Here is a 20,632-nt window from a genome sequence, read left to right on the forward strand (position 1 = left end):
ATATCTTTGTGGTGTAGTTGCAGAGCAACAGGTATGTAGCTCATGAAATTTAGGAAATGAAAGTGTTGCATTCCACTATTTTTTGTTTCTCTTTATGTGTTTATCTTTAGGTCTTTGGTTCAGTCCAGACAAAGTATTTGACATTAGTGGGCTGGAAGAAAAAGCTTCTGCCTTGCAGAAAGACAGACCTAGATTCAGATTCAACTCAGCAGCACATTGAAGTCACTTAGCTGTGAGGTTAGGCATATTACTTAACACTTTTAATTTCTGTATTTCCACACCAAAAGAAGGGAATACTAATCAATTTCTCAGAGCGCTATTAATGAAGGATCTGGTTTTTTACATATAACGTAGAATACCTTGGTTTCTTCTTCATTGACCCTTTTCCTTTTCTGATACTTCACTCCCACCTCTTGGATCTGACTCTCAACTTGAGTCCTGAATGAGGAAGAGTTACAGTTTGTCAAGGAGAAGGGGAGAAGGGCCTGTGGTTCTGTGTGTTAGTGGCCCCTTCTGAAGGTTAGGTAAGGCTGTTGATATTTTCTTTTTTTTTTTTTTTTTTTTTTTCTCTTCAGGGGAAAGCGCGAACGCAGTCCCGATCCCAGGGTTCCTAGAAATTGAAAAGTATCTCCTTGTACAGCAGTCACTATTCATTCAGCTATGATAATCCTTTTCCTCCCCCTGGTGGCATCCAGTCCCAGGGCTATGTGTGGCCTGGGGCTAGGAGATAGCAGTGTGTAATGGGAATTAGCATTCCATAGTGATTTTATATACTGTTCTAACACTTCATGGATTTTAATCATTAATACCCCTATAAGTAGTACAGTTTTTCAGCTCCATTTTACATATGAGGAGGACACTAAGGAACCAAGGGATTAAGTGACTTGCTCAAGAAGTAGTAAGTGGTGGAGTTGAGCTGTGATTCCATCAGCTTCCATTGCCTGCCTAGAGGGAGACCCTCCAGTAAAGAAAGTGTGGCTTTGAATAGCTCTCCTCTATCTTCACAGAAAGAAAAAAAAAAAAGAGGACTTAAATATAATTGTGGTATTTCCTGGATTTTGCCTTGTGCTGCCTTACAGAAGTCTCTCTTTCATGGAGGATGAACTTGACTTATAAAGAGAGGCGAGAAGAGTTATGTTAGAAGTGCAAATAGCACCTGCCGTTGATCACACACATTTTCTTCAGTGCAGAATCAGAGGAACAAAGTACCAGTTTCCTAGGTAGTGATAATGATTCTTTAAAAACCAGTAGGCATTAAAGAATTTCCAGAGGTTTTTCCATTGCGCACCAACCTTTTTTTTTTTTTTTTTTTTTTTTTTTTTTTTTTTTTTTAAGATTTATTTATTTATTTGAAAGTTGCAGAGAGAGAGAGAGAAGGAGAATCTTTCCATCCGCTGGTTCACTTCCCAAATGACCACAACAGTCAGAGCTAGGTGGTTCTGAAGCCAGGAGCCAGGAGCTTCTTCTGGGTCTCCCACATAGGTGCAGGGGCCCAAGCACTTGGGCCATCTTCCACTGCTTTTCCAGGCCATAGCAGAGAGCTGGATCTGAAGTGAAATAGCTGAGTCTTGAACCAGTGCCCATATGAGATGCTGGCACTGCAGGTGGCAGCTTTTACCCACGACACCACAGCATCAGCCCCTATGCCTCAAGACCTTGAAAGTAAAGAACTGATGAATATGAATAGGCTGTTCATAAGATGAACTATAAGTATAAACAAAAATGAAAAAGTGTTCTTAATAATAAATATAAAGATACAAATTACAACAAAGTGCAATTTTTATCTGTCACATTCATTTCTTAAAATAAAACTATATATAGATCAGACTTATAAGTACATAAGTATACTCATATTATTATTGGCAGTATTAAAAGATGCAGTCCATTTGGAGGACAATTGGTAAATGGTTAATAGGATCCATACTGTAGATTGTTATATTGTTTTGATATAGTAGTCCTACTTTAAGAAATAAGCCTAAGGAAGTAATCTATAAGATGAAAAAGTCTGTTTTAAAATGTTTGTGGAAATATTGCCTATAGCAGTAGAAACAATAGGAAACTTCTTACAGAATAAGTGGTAATGTATATTAAACTAAGGAATTCTGGTTTAGCTGTTAAGAGCAATATAGGGGAATTCAAATGAAATAATGCTGAATAAAAAAGAACTGTATATCATTACTACAAATGTGTAAAAATCTTTGAAAGGGTAGTTTTTATAGGAAAAATAAGTTATGTTAAGTGGGTGGATTATGAGTATTTTTGTCTTTTTCTTTTGAAAATTTGCACATAGGCAATACTTTAGCTATTTGTGGAATTAAATGAATAGTAGTATAGAAGTTATTTGTTTTCCTTTAATAGTATTGTTAATGCCAAAAATTACTAAAATGTATGAAGAAGCTATTTAGATGGTTATTTATAGGCATAGAGTGGTATTTCATAAAGTTTATGGGAGAATAGAGTGAAAAGATGTTTATTTTGGTACAGAAAATTTTTGAAATCCATAGATAGGTTTTTTTTTAAAGATTTATTTGAAATAGTAATACATAGAAATCTTCCATCTGCTGGTTTATTCTCCAGATGGGTACAGTAGCCAGGTCTGGGACAGACTATAGCCAGGAACCGAGAACTCCATTAGGGTCTCCTGCATGGGTGTTAGGGACCCCAGTACTTAGGCCATTATTCACTGTTCTCCCAGGCACATTAGCAGGGAGCTAGATTGGAAGTAGAAGAGCTGGCACTCAGCTCAGCACACTGTATGGGATGCTGGCATAGCAAGTGATGACTTAACCTGTTGTACCACTGCACTGGCACAGGAGTTTTTTTTTTTTTTTTTAATAATATGCATTTTCTGTGAACTTTTTGAAGACACCACATATTGCAAAATTTTTTCAACGTCAGCTTTTCAAAATTTTGTTTGAGAGCTGGCACTGTGGTATAGCAAGTTGCACTATCTGCAGTGCCTGCATCCCACATGGGTGCCAGTTTGAGCCCTGGCTGCTCCATTTCTGATCCAGCTCCTTGCTAATGGACATGGAGAGGCAAAGGAGGATGACCCAAGTTCTTGGGCCCCTGCACCCACAAGGGAGACCTGAATGAAGCTCTTGGCTTCTGGCTTCAGCCTGGCACAGCACTGGCCATTGAAGCCATTTGGGGAGTTGGCCAGGGGATGGAAGACCTTTCTCTTTATCTCACTTTCTCTCTCTGAAATTACAGAGAGAGAGATTCAAATAAATAAATAAATAAATATTTAAAATTTTGTTTGGAATATTACCTCATACTCCATAAATATATATAATTTTTATGTTGCTTAAAACATTTTTTGGATAAAATAAAGGAACAATACTTATCATAAGCAAATGAAAGCCTTGCCAGTATCTCTGACAATGTAGAACAGGGTATCATTAAGATTAGCGTGACATGAGATTTGTATTAGTATAATGTGATAAATATTTATGTATGAAGAGAGGAGGAGAGAGAATAAAAGACAAAAAGAACCTCAAAAGAGCAACCAAGCTTTAAAGGGTAGGACTATTTGTTTTTAATGTAACTTCTTTTTATTTTAGAATTGCTAGATGTCACATGCACCCTGCTGCTTCTAAACCCAGACTTTACCACTGCATGGAACGTGAGGTATGTCATTTTCATCAGTGATAAGGTAAAGTTTGTCCAGATTTCTGAAGACTTAGGAGCCCTGTGAGTTGTTAGCTCTTTGGAAACTGAACTTAAACCATTTATCCCTGGTGTCTCACACTTTTTTCTGTCTATTCTTTATAATATCTCTGTGACAGTTCTAATACACTTGGCCCCTTTTTGCATGTTTATGTCTGTTCTTTGTAAACTTTCTTGCCTGGAAAATGAATTACAGTGTTGAATTATGGTATACTGTTGAAATATGCTTTTATTTTTCTTGGGGGGCACAAACAGTCATCGTAACTGGTTGGATTGTAAGGTGTCGGTTAGTATATTTGAGAAGCACTGCAGTGCAGTGGAAAGTGAGTGGGATGTGGACTCAAGGCCATGAGCTTTTAGTCACAGTTTAGTCCTTGACATTGTGACCCCTGTGGGGAAATCACTTGAGAGCTCTGACACTTGTTATTTTGGGGTAGGATCACATTTTATTAATACTTTAAATTTTTTATTTTGATTGTTATAGCTGTTAAACAAAAAAAAATTTGATGGAAATACTAAAATTCTGACCAGATTAATTTCTTTTCATTGAAATTTTCTAAACAATATACTTGTGTATGTATGATTTTAAACTAATTGGTGTTTCTGTAGACTAACCCAAATTGTCTTAGAAATATGACACAAATTACAAATAAATAAAAATGAAGTCCTAGTGAACATTCTGCATTTACCTTAAATTTTCCATAGTGTCAAGCCATTGATTATGAGACTTCATCTATAAAGATGACTGAAGTCTTACTTTGATTTTCTGTGTATTATAAGCAACATTAGTTTTTATGATATCTACTCAACTGTGTAATTAATTTTTAAAAGTTTAGGTAACTTCTGTTTTATGTCTTTTTAAAAATTTTTTTAAGATTTATTTATTTATTTATTTGAAAGTCAGTTACACAGAGGAGAGGCAGAGAGAGAGACAAGTCTTCCATACGGTGGTTCATTCCCTAATTGGCTGCAACGGCCGGAGCTGTGCCGATCCGAAGCCAGGAGCCAGGAGCTTCCTCCAGGTCTCCCGCACAGGCTCAGGGGCCCAAGGTCTTGGGCCATCTTCCACTGCCTTCCCAGGCCATAGCAGAGAGCTGGATCAGAAGTGGAGCAGCCGGGTCTCAAACCTGCACCCATATGAGATGCCAGCGCTTCAGGCCAGGGCGTTAACCTGCTGCACCACAGCGCCAACCCCTTTTTTATGTCTTTTAAAAAAGTTCTTTGAATAATTAATTGTTGGATATTTAAAGAGTAAGAAAAGTTAGAAAGCTAGAAGTCTTTAAAATTTCCTGTAATTTTAGAGTTCTGATGTTCTTTTACAGAAACTACTGTAGGGGTTAAAGAATAGCCTAATGTTTATTGAATTGCCACTGATATGCCAAGGGCAATACTCCAGCCTTATGTTATCTCGTGTAATATACATAATACATTATAGTATTTGCTTATTCATTCATCAAATATTTATTGGTCAGCAGTGTGTGCTAGGTTTTGGGCAATGGGGATAAGGCTATGAACTAACAAAGAATCCTTGTTCTTGCGGCATTTTTAACCCAGTAGACAAAGAAAAGTAATAATAAGGATATTAGTAAGTAAAACATGCAGTAGATCAAGTGGTGAGTGTTAAGTCCTGTAGGGGGAAAATGAGAAAGGGAAATAGGAAAAGTCAGGAAGGAGAATGGGAAGAGTAGTGAGTAGTATTGCAGTTCTAACTATGGGGAATTTGAGCAAGGGCTGACATGATGTCTAGGATCAATCCCTTGGGACTCTGGGATATGAGCGTTCTAGGGAGAGGGAGAAGCAAGTGGAAAAGCCCTCAGTCATGCATGAAGTGTTTCTGGGTGTTCTGAAGCAGCAAGGGTGCCAGTGAGAATGAGAAAGAAGATGAGGTGAGTAATGGACCAAATCTCATAGGTTTGTGTGTTTTTTTTTTTTTTTTAACTTTTATTTAATGAATATAAATTTCCAAAGTATGATTTATGGATTACAATGGCTTCCCCCACATACCGTCCCTCCCACTCACTACCCTCCCCTTTCCCACTCCCTCTCCCCTTCCATTCACATCAAGATTCATTTTCGATTATCTTAATATACAGAAGATCAGCTTAGTATACATTAAGTAAGGATTTCAACAGTTTGCTCCCACACAGAAACATAAAGTGAAAAATAATAGATGATTTTTTTTAAATGATGATGAAATCAGATCAGACCTATTGTCATGTTTAATCCCAGTGAGAGTCAAGTTGGGAGTTGACAATTTCTTTTTTTTTTTTTTTTTACAGAGGATCAGTTTAGTATAAATTAAGTAAAGATTTCAACAGTTTGCACCCCCATAGAAACACAAAGTGAAATATATTGTTTGAGTACTCGTTATAGCATTAAATCCCAGTACACAGCACATTAAGGACAGAGATCCTACATGAGGAGTAAGTGCACAGTGACTCCTGTTGTTGACTTTACCAATTGACGCTCCTGTCTATGGCATCAGTAGTCTCCCTATGCTCCAGTCATGAGTTTCCAAGGCTATGGAAGCCCTCTGAGTTCTCCGATTCTTATCTTGTTTAGACAAGGTCATAGTCAAAGTGGAGGTTCTCTCCTCCCTTCAGAGAAAGGTACCTCCTTCTTTGAAGACCTGTTCTTTCCACTGGGATCTCACTCGCAGAGATCTTTTGCCAGAGTGTCTTGGCTTTCCATGCCTGAATTACTCTCATGGGCTTTTCAGCCAGATCCGAATGCCTTTAGGGCTGATTCTGAGGCCAGAGTGCTATTTAGGACATCTGCCATTCTATGAGTCTGCTGAGTATCTCACTTCCCATGTTGGATCACTCTCCCCTTTATTTATTCCATCGGTTAGTGTTAGCAGGTACTAGACTTGTTTATGTGCTCCCTTTGACTCTTAGTCCTTTCATTATGATCAATTGTGAACTGAAATTGATCACTTGGAATAGTGAGATGGCATTGGTACATGCCACCTTGTAGATCTTCATAAGCCATTGTGGGAACTTCGAATTTACTTTGGGTAACAAAGAAAGTCAATAAAGGTTTTCAAGACAAGGAAGGGCGATATTTTGGGTTTTAAGTTCCTGTTCAGAAAATAAACTGTAGGAGTGCAGGAAGTGCTTAGGAACTTAGAAAGTGTTTGCAGTAGTTTGGGTGCCTTGAAGAAGAGCTCAGCAGTGGAAGTGGTAAGAAGTAGTAAAATTCTGGACAGATTTGATAGACAGAAGATAAATCGGATGTGAGACTCAGGGGAATCAAGCTTGGCTCTGGTTTTTGCTCTGAGCAACTGAGTAGATGGAGTTGCCGTTTACTAAAATGAGGATGTCTGGAAAAGGAGAGTTTTAGTTGGGGATTAGTGGTTGGAGGCCAAGAGTTTAATTTGGGATAAGTTAGGTTTGTGTCCAGGTGGTTGTACGTTAATCTAAAGTTCAGAAAACAGGTGTGGGCTTGATATAAATTTGGGTATCACTGGCTATAGATGATTTTAAAGCCATGAAAGTGTTTGAGATCCAGAGGAACGGTTATAGTTAGAACTAATCCAAAACACCAGGACATTACAGTTTTGCACAGTCCAGTGCTATAGCTACTGCCATACATGGCTGTTGAATCCTTGAAATGTGACCAGTTTTAGTTGAGAAATGCTACAAATATAAACTATACATCAGATTTTGAAGACTAGACACTCCCTAAACTGAAATGTCTCAGGGTTTTTATGTTGATGACTTGTTGAAATTACATTTATTATATACATAATATTATTACATTATATATATTATTACATTATATACATTTTGCATATATCAAATAAAATATACTTGTTTTTAATACTACTGTTGGAAAATTTAAAATCAGATTAATAGTTCACATTGGTGAATCACCCTGTATTTCTGTTGGACAGCATTATTGTAGCATTTGCAAGATGAGGAAGAATCTGCAAATGAAATTTAGGATGGTATTATGGTCTTATAATTGGGAACTTTCTTAAGGGTAAGGACTGAGGAGGCCCCACCCTCCTTTGTTTCCATGGTATCTAACTCTCCTGTCTGGCACAGGATAGATACAGAGTTTACAAACTGGGTACTGAAAATAAATTAAATGAAAAAGAAATGAGGGTAATAGGGAATGGTAAATACCATTTTTATTCATGTTTTAGCATTCAACATTAGAAATTGAAAGTTCTTCAGCATGAAATTATTACAACCATAATATATACATATATGTGTAGATATATGTAGATATACATTATTCATTATATGTTCTGTAGTGCAGTTAATTCCATTTTGGAAGAACTTAGTCTTAAGATTCATGGGATTGTTCCGCTTCATCAGTTCATTAGCAGTTTACTTTGGAGAAAACCATCAGTTTCTCAAGAGTTTAGTTTTATCTGTGAAATAAAAGATTCGAAGTAGGTGACTATTTTCTAATACTTTTTTGAAACTGTTTTTTTGATTGTGTGTGTTTGGTCTTCTTAGGAAAGGAGATTGTTCCCAAATCTTAACTTCAGTGATGTTTATAGAAGTTAATCTAGTAAGATGATTAGTAAAATTTTGTCCTAAGTGAGAAGACAGGGAATCTTAAATTTTTTAATGGATATGTGCTGTAGTAAATTTGTAACATATTGACATACAAAGATAGAGAATAAGGGCTACATTTTGAGAAAAAAAAAAAAAACTAACTTTCTAAGTAAATGTCTGTACCCTTTTGAGGTCTCTGTTGCAAATCAAATACTTATGTTTAATTGGGCATTAAGTGATTTTGACTGTTTCGGAAATTGCTAAAAGATGTGTTAATAGCTGGCACCCTGGCTCACTTGGCTGATCCTCCGCCTGTGGCGCCGGCACCCCAGGTTCTAGTCCCAGCTGGGGCGCCGGATTCTGTCCTGGTTGCTCCTCTTCCATTCCAGCTCTCTGCTGTGGCCGTGAGGGCAGTGGAGGATGGCCCAAGTGCTTGGGCAGCCCTGCTCATTAGGGGAGTGAACCAACGGAAGGAAGACCTTTTTCTCTGTCTATAACTCTGTCAAATAAAGTTAAAAAAAAAAAAAAAAGAAAATGTGTTAATACACCTCTTATTCAGCTTGTGGTTGTTAAAGTCTGGGGCAAGAATAAGTTTTTGAGATGATCTCCTGTGTTTACAGTAGTCAATGTACATAGTTTAAAAACTAGCTGGTTATTTTAAAAAAATAATAACTATCATTTCTGCTTTGAATTTGCTTTGAAAATTGGTGAATTAAGTGATAAAATGGTTTGAATTTATAATAACAGTTTTCATCAGCCTGAACTGAGAATCAACAAAACATGTTTCTAGCAACTACGATAGAGTAGTTGACACCAGGCTTCAATGATTTATGTTCTTTACTCATAGCCTATTGATTTAAATTATTTTATGTAGATTTCATGTTTGGATGTTCTGAGCCAGGAAAACTTAAGCAAATTACTGATTCTCTCCATGACTCAATTTTCTATCTATAAAATAATATCAGGTTGAACCACATGAAGTTGTTGTTTTAATAAATCAAAAACAATCAAATCTCGGAACTCATGTTAGTTTCTAATACGTTCTCTAGTAAGAAGAGCTGAACTCTTTGGAAAAATGGCTGATTCTAGGACCAGAGCAAGGATCATAAAAATAGACCTGATCCAAGCCAAGGGCATCTTGTAGAGATAAAAAGTAAGGAAGTGCTCAAAGAAAAAAATATGGTAGAGATATGTTAGAGGAACATCAGGAACCAAATCAAAGAATTTGCAGTGACTAAAGCTGGAATGATTTGAGCAGCAGAATAAATCCAGTAGTACCCCATTATCTGTAGAGAGGTGTTCTAACACCCACAATGCGTGCTTGAAGCCTCTGATGGTACTAAGCCCTGTAAATACTTATGAAATGAAATGAGTAATAGATGGGGAGCATGTACAGTATAGATATGCTAGACAAAAGGAGGAGACAGAACAGGTTTTGGCACAATTTAAAACTTATTTATTTCTGAAATTTTCCATGTAATATTTTTTTATTTTATTTAATGAACATAAATTTCCAAAGTACAGCTTATGGATTACAATAGCTTCCCCCCCCATAACTTCCCTCCCACCCACAACACTCCCCTCTCCCACTCCCTCTCCCCTTCCATTCACATCAAGATTAATTTTCAATTATCTTTATATACAGAAGATCAACCATGTAATATTTTTTTACTTCAGTGGACTTTAGATAACTGAAATCACAGAATGTGAAACTGGTATATGAGGGGACTATTGTTCCACAGAGTGTTAAATGGGTATGCATAAGTTAATACTGACATGAATGAATGAATAAATATTTAGGAGAAAACAGATACCTGTGTTAATTTACATAGATAACCTCCCTCAAGGAGGAAGAGCCTGCCTTCCTGCTCCTTATAGGCAGGCTGTGCACTGAATCAGAAAAATAATAGTGACTTCCTTCCAAAAACTAATAAAGAAACTTGACATACTGTTTCTCAGCCAGGTAATAGAAGTTGACCTCAGCAGTGATAAGTCATGTCTATAGTGTGCCCTTGGTATGATGCAAAAATGACACTCTGCCTCTGTGATCTTCCATCCCCAATCCCCTAACTATTGTCTGTTCATAAGATCAGCATCATGCAAAATACTTTGCTCACTATTTGACTCAGTTTTCTCTCATTTGTCGTGAAGAGGTGCTAACTGAATTATTTTAAGAATCCTTCACTGTGCTCTCCTTTGTGTCCTTTTAAAACAAGGATGAGGAACATTTTTTCTGCCAAGGGCTATTTGGATTTTAGTAACATCACATGGGGCCATGCAAAATTAACAACTTAAAATTAGCCTGCTGAAAATCTGTTGAATTTTGAGTCCTACCTGTGGTTGCCTTGGCAGGACCAGACCAAATAATTTATTTCTTTTGTTTTTCTTTTTTCTGGAATTAGTATTAGTATTTGCTGGGATTAGTATTTATTTATTTATTTATTTTTTACCTAGAAACCTTTTATTTAAGGTATACAAACTTCATGCATTTCATATATACAAATTTAGGAACATAAGTGATTGTTCCCATCCTACCCTCCCTTCCACCTGCACTCCCATCCTTCTTCCTCCTCCCTCTCCTATTCCCATCCTTGTTTTTTACTATGATCTATTTTCAATTAACTTTATACACATAAGATTAACACTCTACTAAGTATAGAGTTCAACGAATATTATTAAAAAAAATCTGTTCCTCAATAGTCAAGACAAGGACTGTTCAAAGTCATCACAATCTCAAAGTGTCAGTTTCACCTTTTTTTTTTTAATAAGTTCTAGCCTTGGAAACGCACAGATGTATTTCACACGGGATTCTTTTGTATCTTTTTTTTCTTCAAGATTTATTTATTTATTTGAAAGTTAGCATTACACAGAGAGAGGAGAAGCAGAGAGAGAGAGACAGAGAGAGAGACAGAGACAGACAGACATCTTCCATCTGATGGTTCACTCCCCAATTGGCCACAATGGCCAGAGCTATGCCCATCTGAAGCCAGGAGCCAGGAGCTTCTTCAAGGTCTCGCATATGGGTGCAGAGGCCCAAGGACTTGGGCCATCTTCTGCTTTCCCAGGCCATACCAGAGAGCTGGATTGGAAGCGGAGCAGCCAGGTCTCGAGATATGAGATGCCTGCGTTTCAGGCCAGGGCATTAACCCTCTGTGCCACAGCGCTGGCCCCCAATTTCACTTCTATAGGTTATCTTTTAGGTACTCTATTAGTTACCACAGATCAGAGAGAACATACAGTATTTGTGTTTTGGGGACTGGCTTATTTCATTAAGTATGATGTTTTCCAGTTTCATCCATTTTGTTGTAAATGACAGGATTTAATTTTTTTTTTATCATTGAGTAATGTTACATGGTGTACATGTCCCATAATTTCTTTATCCAGTCTTCAGTTGATGGACATCTGGGTTGATTCCATATCTTAGCTACTGTGAATTGAGCTACAATAATCATGGGAGTACGGTTCACTCTCATATGCTGATTTCATTTCCTTTGAGTAAATTCTCAGGAGTCAGACCAAATGATTTCACAGGCTAGATGATCCCCACCCCTGTTGTAAAAGAAGGTAGCCCTAACTTACATATTTTTGTCACACAACAAAGTTCCATAGCACTGTTCCTTATCAGTCCTGTTATCTATCCTAGAATAATTTGTACCTTTTCCTCTCCTAGAATTCTCCACATTTGATGACTTTTGCTCTATTTCTCACTCTTCTCTTAGCAGTGTGCCACCTAAGGTTCAAACATTAAAGTAGAAGTGAGGCTTTTTCAGTGTGTTGGAAAGAAAAATCCAGGAAAATGCTTTTTGAGCACATACCAACATGAAAGCTTTTAAGAGACACACCTAAAATAAGTAAATGCCTTCTTGTGGTAGTTACTCTTACACAACTTTGAAACAACATGTACAATATTTTATGATAAATTTTTCCTTACATTTGATCAGTTTTATTCAAACTCCTCACACACTTTATTGATATCAATGACTTTGTCATTAGGAGAGCTCTCCTTTTTTTTTTTTTTTTTTTTTTTTTTAAGAATGCTTTATTTAATGAATACAAATTTCATAGGTACAGCTTTGGGAATGTAGGGGTTCTTCCTTCCATACCCGCCCTCCCACTCCCACTCCTGTCCCACCTCCTACTTCCTCTCTCATCCCATCCTTCATTAAGATTCATTTTTACTTATTTTTATATACAGAAGACTAACTCTATACCAAGTAAAGATTTCAACAGTTTGCACCCACACTGACACACAAAGTATAAAGTACTGTTTGAAGGCTAGTTTTACTGTTAATTCTCATAGTACAATTCGTTAACGACAAAGATCCTACATGGGGAGTAAGTGTCCAGTGAATGCTGCTGTTGATTTAACAATTGACACTCTTATTTATGACATCAGTAATCACCCAAAGCCTTTGTCATGAGCTGCCAAGGCTATGGAAGCCTTTTGAGTCCACAGACTGTCAGTATTTAGACAGAGCCATAGTCAAAGTAGAAGTTCTCTTCTCCCTCCAGAGAAAAGTACATCCTTCTTTGATGGCTCCTTCTTTCCACTGGAATCTCACTCACAGAGATCCTTCATGTAGATCATTTTTTGCCACTGTGTCTTGGCTTCCCATGCCTGAAATGCTTATGAGAGCTTTTTTTCTGATTACCTAGCAGGGTTTTCCAGAGCCCATTATGTTTTAAGTTGTTGGCATTGCAGTGCTTTATGACTTCATGCGTGATAAGTAAATTTTCTCAAGTCAGATTCCTGTATGAGTCTGAAGATTCATTAGAGCAGCTATTTTTTTTTTTTACAGTACCTTTAGGTAAAGTGAATGCTACAACTTAACCACTTAGCATATTTCTTTTTAAGCTGATTTTTAAAAAACTGGTAACAACAGTATCGCATCTCCAAGAAAGTTCATTAAATTGTTAATAAAATTTTGTTGTTATATTATCAAATGATCTTTTTAAGTGTCTAAATATACCATTTATTCAGGTATTTATTCAGGCTAAGATGTCTTTCCAAAATACTACTTTTTTGTTCAAAATGTGGAAATTAGTAGAGTGCTCAGAATTTAAGAAACTTTGTAATTTAATGACAAGGTCTTTTCTGAAGCAAATTTTGATTATTTCCTCTTTTTTTCTGAGTATATGTGTCTGTAAAGGAAGGCACCATTTATAAATAAGGAATGGTCTTAAAGTTAGTAAATGGAAATTAAGCTTGATACAATATATTCTGTACAGTAGTGGTTTTAATATTTAATGCAGATCACCTGAAGGGCTCTCTGAACACAAGGTGCTTTGCCCACCTGTTTCTGAACAGTGGGTTTGGGGTGAGGCCTGAGCATTGCATTTCTCAGAAGCAGATTTTGCTGATGCTGTAGGCAGGGACTCCACCTTGAGAAGCACTTAGAGCAGGCTTTTCTGTGCCTCTTTACTTCAAGGTATCTTGACATGTACATATAAACAAAATGTCACTGATGACTAAAAAAATAATTGGCTGTTGCATTTAGATTTTTTAAATGACAAATAGGATTCCTGTACATTGAAAGGAAAATAGTTCAATCACTAAAATTACTAATAACTTTCTGGATATTCAAAGTATTTTAAAAGGTGAAGTTATTAATCTAAAAATGTGCCGGCGCCGTGGCTCAACAGGCTAATCCTCCGCCTTGCGGCGCCGGCACACCGGGTTCTAGTCCCGGTCGGGGCGCCGGATTCTGTCCCGGTTGCCCCTCTTCCAGGCCAGCTCTCTGCTGTGGCCGGGAGTGCAGTGGAGGATGGCCCAAGTGCTTGGGCCCTGCACCCCATGGGAGACCAGGAGAAGCACCTGGTTCCTGCCATCGGATCAGCGTGGTGCGCCGGGCGCAGCACACTGGCCGCGGCGGCCATTGGAGGGTGAACCAATGGCAAAGGAAGACCTTTCTCTCTGTCTCTCTCTCTCTCTCACTGTCCACTCTGCCTGTAAAAAAAAAAAAAAATGTTTATAAAGTGCATTCATTTAATAATCACTGCTTAATATTTTCAGGAAAGAGGAAGTTATTTTTCTTATAAAAATATAGAAATAGTTTATTGTTGGAAAGAAGGTAGGGTTGCGATTTGGAACTAAATCTATCTAAGTAAGCGATGTATAAAAGATGGACTTTGGTTTTGTTTGTCTTAAACTTCTCTAAAATAGGCCGGCGCCGCGGCTCAATAGGCTAATCCTCCACCTAGTGGCGCTGGCACACCGGGTTCTAGTCCCGGTTGGGACGCTGGATTCTTTCCCAGTTGCCCCTCTTCCAGGCCAGCTCTCTGCTTTGGCCCGGGAAGGCAGTAGAGGATGGCCCAAGTGCTTGGGCCCTGCACCCCATGGGAGACCAGGAGAAGCACCTGGCTTCTGCCTTCGGGTCAGTGCATGTGCCGGCCGCAGTGCGCCAGCCGTGGCGGCCATTGGAGGGTGAACCAACGGCAAAAAGGAAGACCTTTCTCTCTGTCTCTCTCTCTCACTATCCACTCTGCCTGTCAGAAAAACAAACAAACAAACAAAAAAAACTTCTCTAAAATAAATAATCACTACCACAGGAAGGGCATTTTAGACTAATAACAGTTATATTATAAAATAATGGACACATTGGGTACATAATCAGTAATGTCAGTGCTGATTAAAAATTGGAGAAATTGAACATAAATTGTATTTACCTGAAAAATAGATACAGAACTCTATGAGACATCCTTTGTAATTGCATTTAAGCTTTGACTGAGCTTGCTGTTTTAAAACAGCAAAAACCTTACATCACTTAAAGATGCTTCTGCTGCTTATTTAAAAAAGACGTAGTCTAATGCATCAAAATATCAAGTATTTTACTTGGTAATGTCTCTCTTGAAAACTTATTCTACATAGTAACATAAAACAAAGAAGTCATAATTACAAAGTCTTTTCTGTATCTAGAATTCTTTTAGAATATCAAAAAGTTGGAAGCAGTGTAAATATGTAACAGTAAAGGAAGATGTCATTATATTATAGCATAGTTACTGAATGAAAATTACTTGATCATTTCAAATGTTCTTTAGGGAACTTCTTAAGATATGAGAGCAATGTGTGAATTATGTTAAAATATTTGCATATGAGGAACGATAGAAGAGCTTTTTTTTTTTTTTTTTTTTTTTTTTTTTTTTTTTTTTTTTTGACAGGCAGAGTTAGTGAGAGAGAGACAGAGAGAAAGGTCTTCCTTCCGTTGGTTTAGCCCCCAAATGGCTCCTATGGCTGGTGCACTGCACCGATCCGAAGCTAGGAGCCAGGTGCTTCCTTCTGGTCTCCCACGTGGGTGCAGGGCCCAAGCACTTGGGCCATCCTCCACTGCCTTCCTGGGCCACAGCAGAGAGCTGGACTGGAAGAGGAGCTAACGGGAGAGAATCTGGCGCCCCAACTGGGACTAGAACCCGGGGTGCCGGCGCCACAGGCAGATGATTAGCCAAGTGAGCTGTGGTACCGGCCAATAGAAGAGAATTCTAAAATAAGAAATAGTAGTTCTGTTAGGGTAGTGACTCAGTGAATGATTTTCCCCCCATTAATTTCAAACATACCATTTTCTATGTTTGGTTTGGATATTTTTATAATAAACTAGAACATACCAATATACTATTTAGGAAGTTAGCGCAATCCTTACCAAGTATTCGGTGTGCCTCCCAGATATTGCTGTCAGATCAGTAATACTTAGAAATGAGATAGGCCGGCCAGCGCCAAGGCTCACTAGGCTAATCCTCCACCTGTGGTGCCGGCACCCCAGGTTCTAGTCCCGGTTGGGGCACTGATTCTGTCCCGGTTGCTCCTCTTCCAGTCCAGCTCTCTGCTGTGGCCCAGGAAGGCAGTGGAGGATGGCCCAAGTGCTTGGGCTCTGCACCTGCATGGGAGATCAGGAGGAAGCACCTGGATCCTGGCTTTGGATCGGTGCAGCTCGCCAACCGTAGTGGCCATTTCGGGGGTGAACCAACAGAAAAAAGGAAGACCTTTCTCTCTGTCTCTCTCTCTCTCTCACTGTCTAACTCTGCCTTTCAAAAAAAAAAAAAAAAAAATGAGATAGGCCAAAAATACTTTTGTCCCCTCTGAAATAGTTAACTAAAGATCGACTGTTGATTTAAGAGCTTCTCTTATTAATTTATTTTGAGATTCTGAGAATGCATTCTTGATTACTCTGATGTAGTAGTAGCTTTGTTTTTGTTGTTCATTTGTGGAAATTCATTTCATAATGAAGTTATGTTAAAAGCTATGCAGAATGTTTAGATAGGAGGAGACAGTGCTTTTTTCTTTAATAATTTTTTCTTTTGCAGGAAAGAACTGATCCTCTCGGGCACTTTAAATCCAATTAAAGATTTACATCTTGGAAAATTGGCCTTAACTAAGTTTCCAAAGAGTCCGGAAACATGGATTCACAGGTGTGGTCAATTTATTTATTTATTTATTTCAAAGATTTATTTATTTATTTGAAAGCCAGAGCTATACAGAGAAGGAGAGAGAGAGAGAGAGGTCTTCCATCCACTGGTTCACTCCCCAGTTGGCTGCAATAGTCGGAGCTGCGCCTATCCGAAACTAGGAGCTTCTTCCCACGTGGGTGCAGGGGCCCAAGGACCGGGGCCATCTTCTTCTACCTTCCCAGGCCACAGTAGAGATCTGGGTTGAAAGTGAAGCAGCCGGGTCTCCAACCAGCACCCATATGGGATGCTGGCACTACAGGAGGTGGCTTTGCCCACTACACCACAGTGCTGGCCACAGTGTGGTTAATTTATAACATAGCAGTCTTTGTAGAATTCAGGATGACTGGAAAAAGAAGCACAGTGTATGAGGCAGACTGCCAGTGTTGCAAAGCACGAGTTCTGTAGTGAAGTTACCTACATTTAAATCTAGGTTTGTTGCTTGCTACATGGGGGATTATTTAATTTATCAGAGCCTCAGTTTTTTCATTTGTAAAATGGGAATAATAATTATACCTGTCTTGTAGAGTAGTGTTTGAGTTTACATGAGATAATACATATAAACCTGTGTATTAAATACTCGATAAATGTTAGCTGTTACTACTAAGTATCTGAAGCAGTTTTGAAGATTGCATTTAGATAGTCAACTCTAATGAACACCTTGGGTTTTTAGAAGTTTTCAGTTGTGTTCCTTATAAAGATGGTAGTGTAGATGGTTTTGGTTATTAAAATTAATTTACAGAGAAAATTAAGGCTGAGATGGAGTGTAGGCTAAGCTAAAGTTGCTAAGAATACACATGCGAAGAACAGTTTTAGATTACAAGCCTGAGACAGTTGGTCAGCCAGCCTGAGGCACATAAGGACTCTCACAGTCCTGGCTGCCTGGCAGCATCTTCCTCTTGGATCCTTCCTAACTACTCTTGTTTGGCTAAAATGGGATGGTGTGGGTTTGTTGGCCAGCATTAATGGAGAAGTTACTCCGAAGAAGTCTGATCTTAGTTCGTTAAGTTACTGTTAAGTTTCCTTAAATTGTGAGTGTCTTTAGGAACTTGTGTTGGTTCAAGGTGTCTTACCTGTTACCTTACCTTTGGTTAGGATTGCAATCTCCTTCAGTTGTATTTTATTTCTTACTACGAGGAACCTAGATAGTAAACCTCAGAGAGGTACTTGATTCTGAGGAAGGAGGAAAGGGATCATAGCAGGTGAAGGAACTGTTGAATATGCATCCACCAATTTATTGGCTGGTCTAATTTTTCTAAAAAGCTTTATTTGTTTATTTGAAAGGCATAGTTACAGAAAGAGAAATCTTGAATCCACTGTCTAATTCCCCAACTAGCTGCAACTGCCAGGGCTAGACTAAGCTGAAGCCAGGAGCTAAGAGCTTCATCTGAAATCTCCCACTTGGGTGCAAAGGCCCAATCACTTGGGCCATCTTCCACTGCTTTCCTAAGCACAGGAAACAGGGAGCTGGATTGGAAGTGGAGCAGTCGGGACTCTAACCAGTGCCAATATGGGATGCTGGTGCTGTAGGTGGTGGCTTAACCCACTGTCCCACAGCACTGGCTCTTGTCTAATTTTTTTTATAAGGCAGTATTTTATAGTTATAAATATAATAATATCCTATTGTTAAAATTTTAAATATTATTTAAAAGTTACCAAATGAAAAAAAATGACAAAATGAATTTGCTTATTCAGTTTTCTGTACCTTTGAGGTTGGAAATTTTTAGCCCAAAAGGAAGCTTTCATATGAGGAAAATATTTGTATGAACAAAATTGTACAGATTAAGTAGTTGGTACTTTTGACTTAAGTACATGTTATGCATAGCTCAACTAGACAGAGGGGAGATCTGTTTATAAAAGCATTTTAAACCCTCTGTGATTGTTTAACTAGTTATATTGTATTTGTATCCTTCCAAATACTTTGCTGTAATATAGAAATTGTGCTTAATGAAAGCTGTCAGAATGCAGTTTCTTGTTTGCAAACTCATACACATTGGGTGAAGCAAGTGCATGTAGTTAAAAATCTGAGCCATGACCCTTGTTTTAGTATTTAACCAGTCATAAGAAAAATACCACAAACTCTTAATGCCTTCATATTTCCTGACCAAGTGGAGATTGGAGCTATAAATTTTTTTTTAAAGTTATTTGGAAGACAAAGTTACAGAGAGAGGTAGAGAGGTCTTCTATCTGCTGCTCAACTCTCTAGATGGCTGCAATGGCTGGAGCTGCGCTGATCCAAAGCCAGGAGCCATGAGCTTCCTCCTGGTCTCCCACATGGGTTCAGGGGCCCAAGGACTTAGGCCATCTTCTGCTATCCCAGGCCATAGCAGAAAACTGGATTGGAAGAGGAGCAGCTGGGACTAGAACTGGCACCCATATGGGAAGTTGGTGCTTCAGGCCAGGGCTTTAACCCACTGTGCCACAGCGCCAGCCTCTGGAGCTGTCATTTTGAAACTGATGATACTTTCTTTTTTTGTGAGATTTTAAAATTTTAGAGATTTTTTTTCCTTCTTGTTTATCTTTCTCCCAACCCCTCCATCTATGCTGCTAAATTTAATTATCCCCCCCCCAAAGAACAAAATTAGAACCACTCCCAATCTCCAAAAAGACTAGGCTTATTGATACATATTATTTTGCTTTGTTTGTTAATGGATATTAAATTAAGAACTAAGAAAACTGGTTGTTTGCCTTTGTGGTTTATGTTTTTTCTTTGTTCTGGTTCGCGTGTGCTGTTTTGACAGGCGGTGGGTGCTACAACAGGTAATTCAGGAAACTTCCTTGCCTTCCTTTGTGACCAAAGGAATCTTGGAAACAACTCCTGCCGAAAGGACCCAGCGACTAATACAAGAAGAGATGGAAGTGTGTGGTGAAGCAGCAGGGAGATATCCAAGCAACTATAATGCCTGGTCCCATCGTATCTGGGTTTTACAAAACCTGGCCAAGCTAGATGTCAAGGTAGGGCTGGTACTCAGTCTCCCTGGGCAGCATGTCTGTGTGTCCTTAATATCTTTTGGTAGTAGTAGCTCGGCTTCCAAAAGGCTTTAATGAAGTAGAGGAACTAATGATCTGGTAGCCCAAGAATCTTAGAAGAGCTGAAAACCTCCATAGAAACCTGGGCAATTGAAAAAGAAGTTTGCATTCCCCACCATTGTAGTTGTTGGCACCCTTAAGGCTTACTCGTTGGTAGAGTAAAGGCAGGTTGAACTATTTGAGAAAGACTGAATTGAGTTTGCTTTGCCTGGAAACAGGAAATGAGGGGATTACTAAGCCTGGTAGATTTGGAGTTGTTTTTTGGTAGTCTTTGGTGATGAGACTTACTGTGCTGCATCAGCTGGCTGTCCTTCCGCAGTTTCCTCTTCTGGAAAGGGAAGGAGGAAAGCAGAAAAACCTTACCCAGGTGTTAGCAAACTTGCTGAGTATATGCAAATTCCTAGGTCCCATCCCAGGTCTACTAAAGTGAGGGTGGGATCTAAATACATCACTTTGCACAAACTTGGAGGGTTATTTTGATACAGAGCCGGGTTGGAAACACAAACGATCTGGTCCTTTCAGTTTAGAAATGAGGAGATAGATATTTCCATAGAATTTTTAGTGGTTCAACCTTAAGCATAGTTCCACCCTTTAGTGTTTATCAGAATGAGAGCCAGATAGCCCTGGTGCTGCTTTCCTATACTACAGCATCACAGTTCAATTTGTTTCTTTTCTGCTTGCTGTATTACAGCACCATGAGAGCACAGGGCACTATTCTACAAAGCTTCTCAAGCTTGGGGCAATTAAATAAGGTGTAGTCAAAGATCACAGTGTCCCAGCTGGTTTTTCACACTAGTTGGGATGCATTCTGTAGTTTTAGCTTATCACCCCATTCTTTCTACATCTCCCTTCCCAGGTTTTTTCCTTTCTTAGTTTCTTGGCCAGAGAGTTTTCACCTCTAGGAGATCTTCAGCCAGCAATTACAAGAGAGTAGTCTTTCCTTTCCAGGTTAGATGGCTTTGAGTTTCAAGAGGGTAGGTCACCTA

General features: G+C 38.6%; 1 protein-coding gene across 3 annotated transcripts in view; it reads left to right on the top strand.

Annotated features, from left to right (window-relative positions):
- The window catches only part of PTAR1 (protein prenyltransferase alpha subunit repeat containing 1), a 55,749-nt gene that overhangs the window by 12,763 nt on the left and 22,354 nt on the right, over positions 1-20,632 (top strand). For 2 of the 3 annotated variants that reach the window (XM_008256252.4, XM_051846459.2), the window contains exons 3-5: positions 3,564-3,630; positions 16,476-16,580; positions 19,358-19,571. In XM_008256252.4, coding sequence (XP_008254474.2) covers positions 3,564-3,630; positions 16,476-16,580; positions 19,358-19,571 — 386 coding nt within the window. The remainder of the gene's footprint in view (positions 1-3,563; positions 3,631-16,475; positions 16,581-19,357; positions 19,572-20,632) is intronic. The other variant, XM_051846452.2, reaches the window with a different exon arrangement.

Source organism: Oryctolagus cuniculus, chromosome 1, assembly GCF_964237555.1.
Source record: "Oryctolagus cuniculus chromosome 1, mOryCun1.1, whole genome shotgun sequence".
In the NCBI taxonomy this organism is placed as follows: Eukaryota; Metazoa; Chordata; class Mammalia; order Lagomorpha; family Leporidae; genus Oryctolagus; species Oryctolagus cuniculus.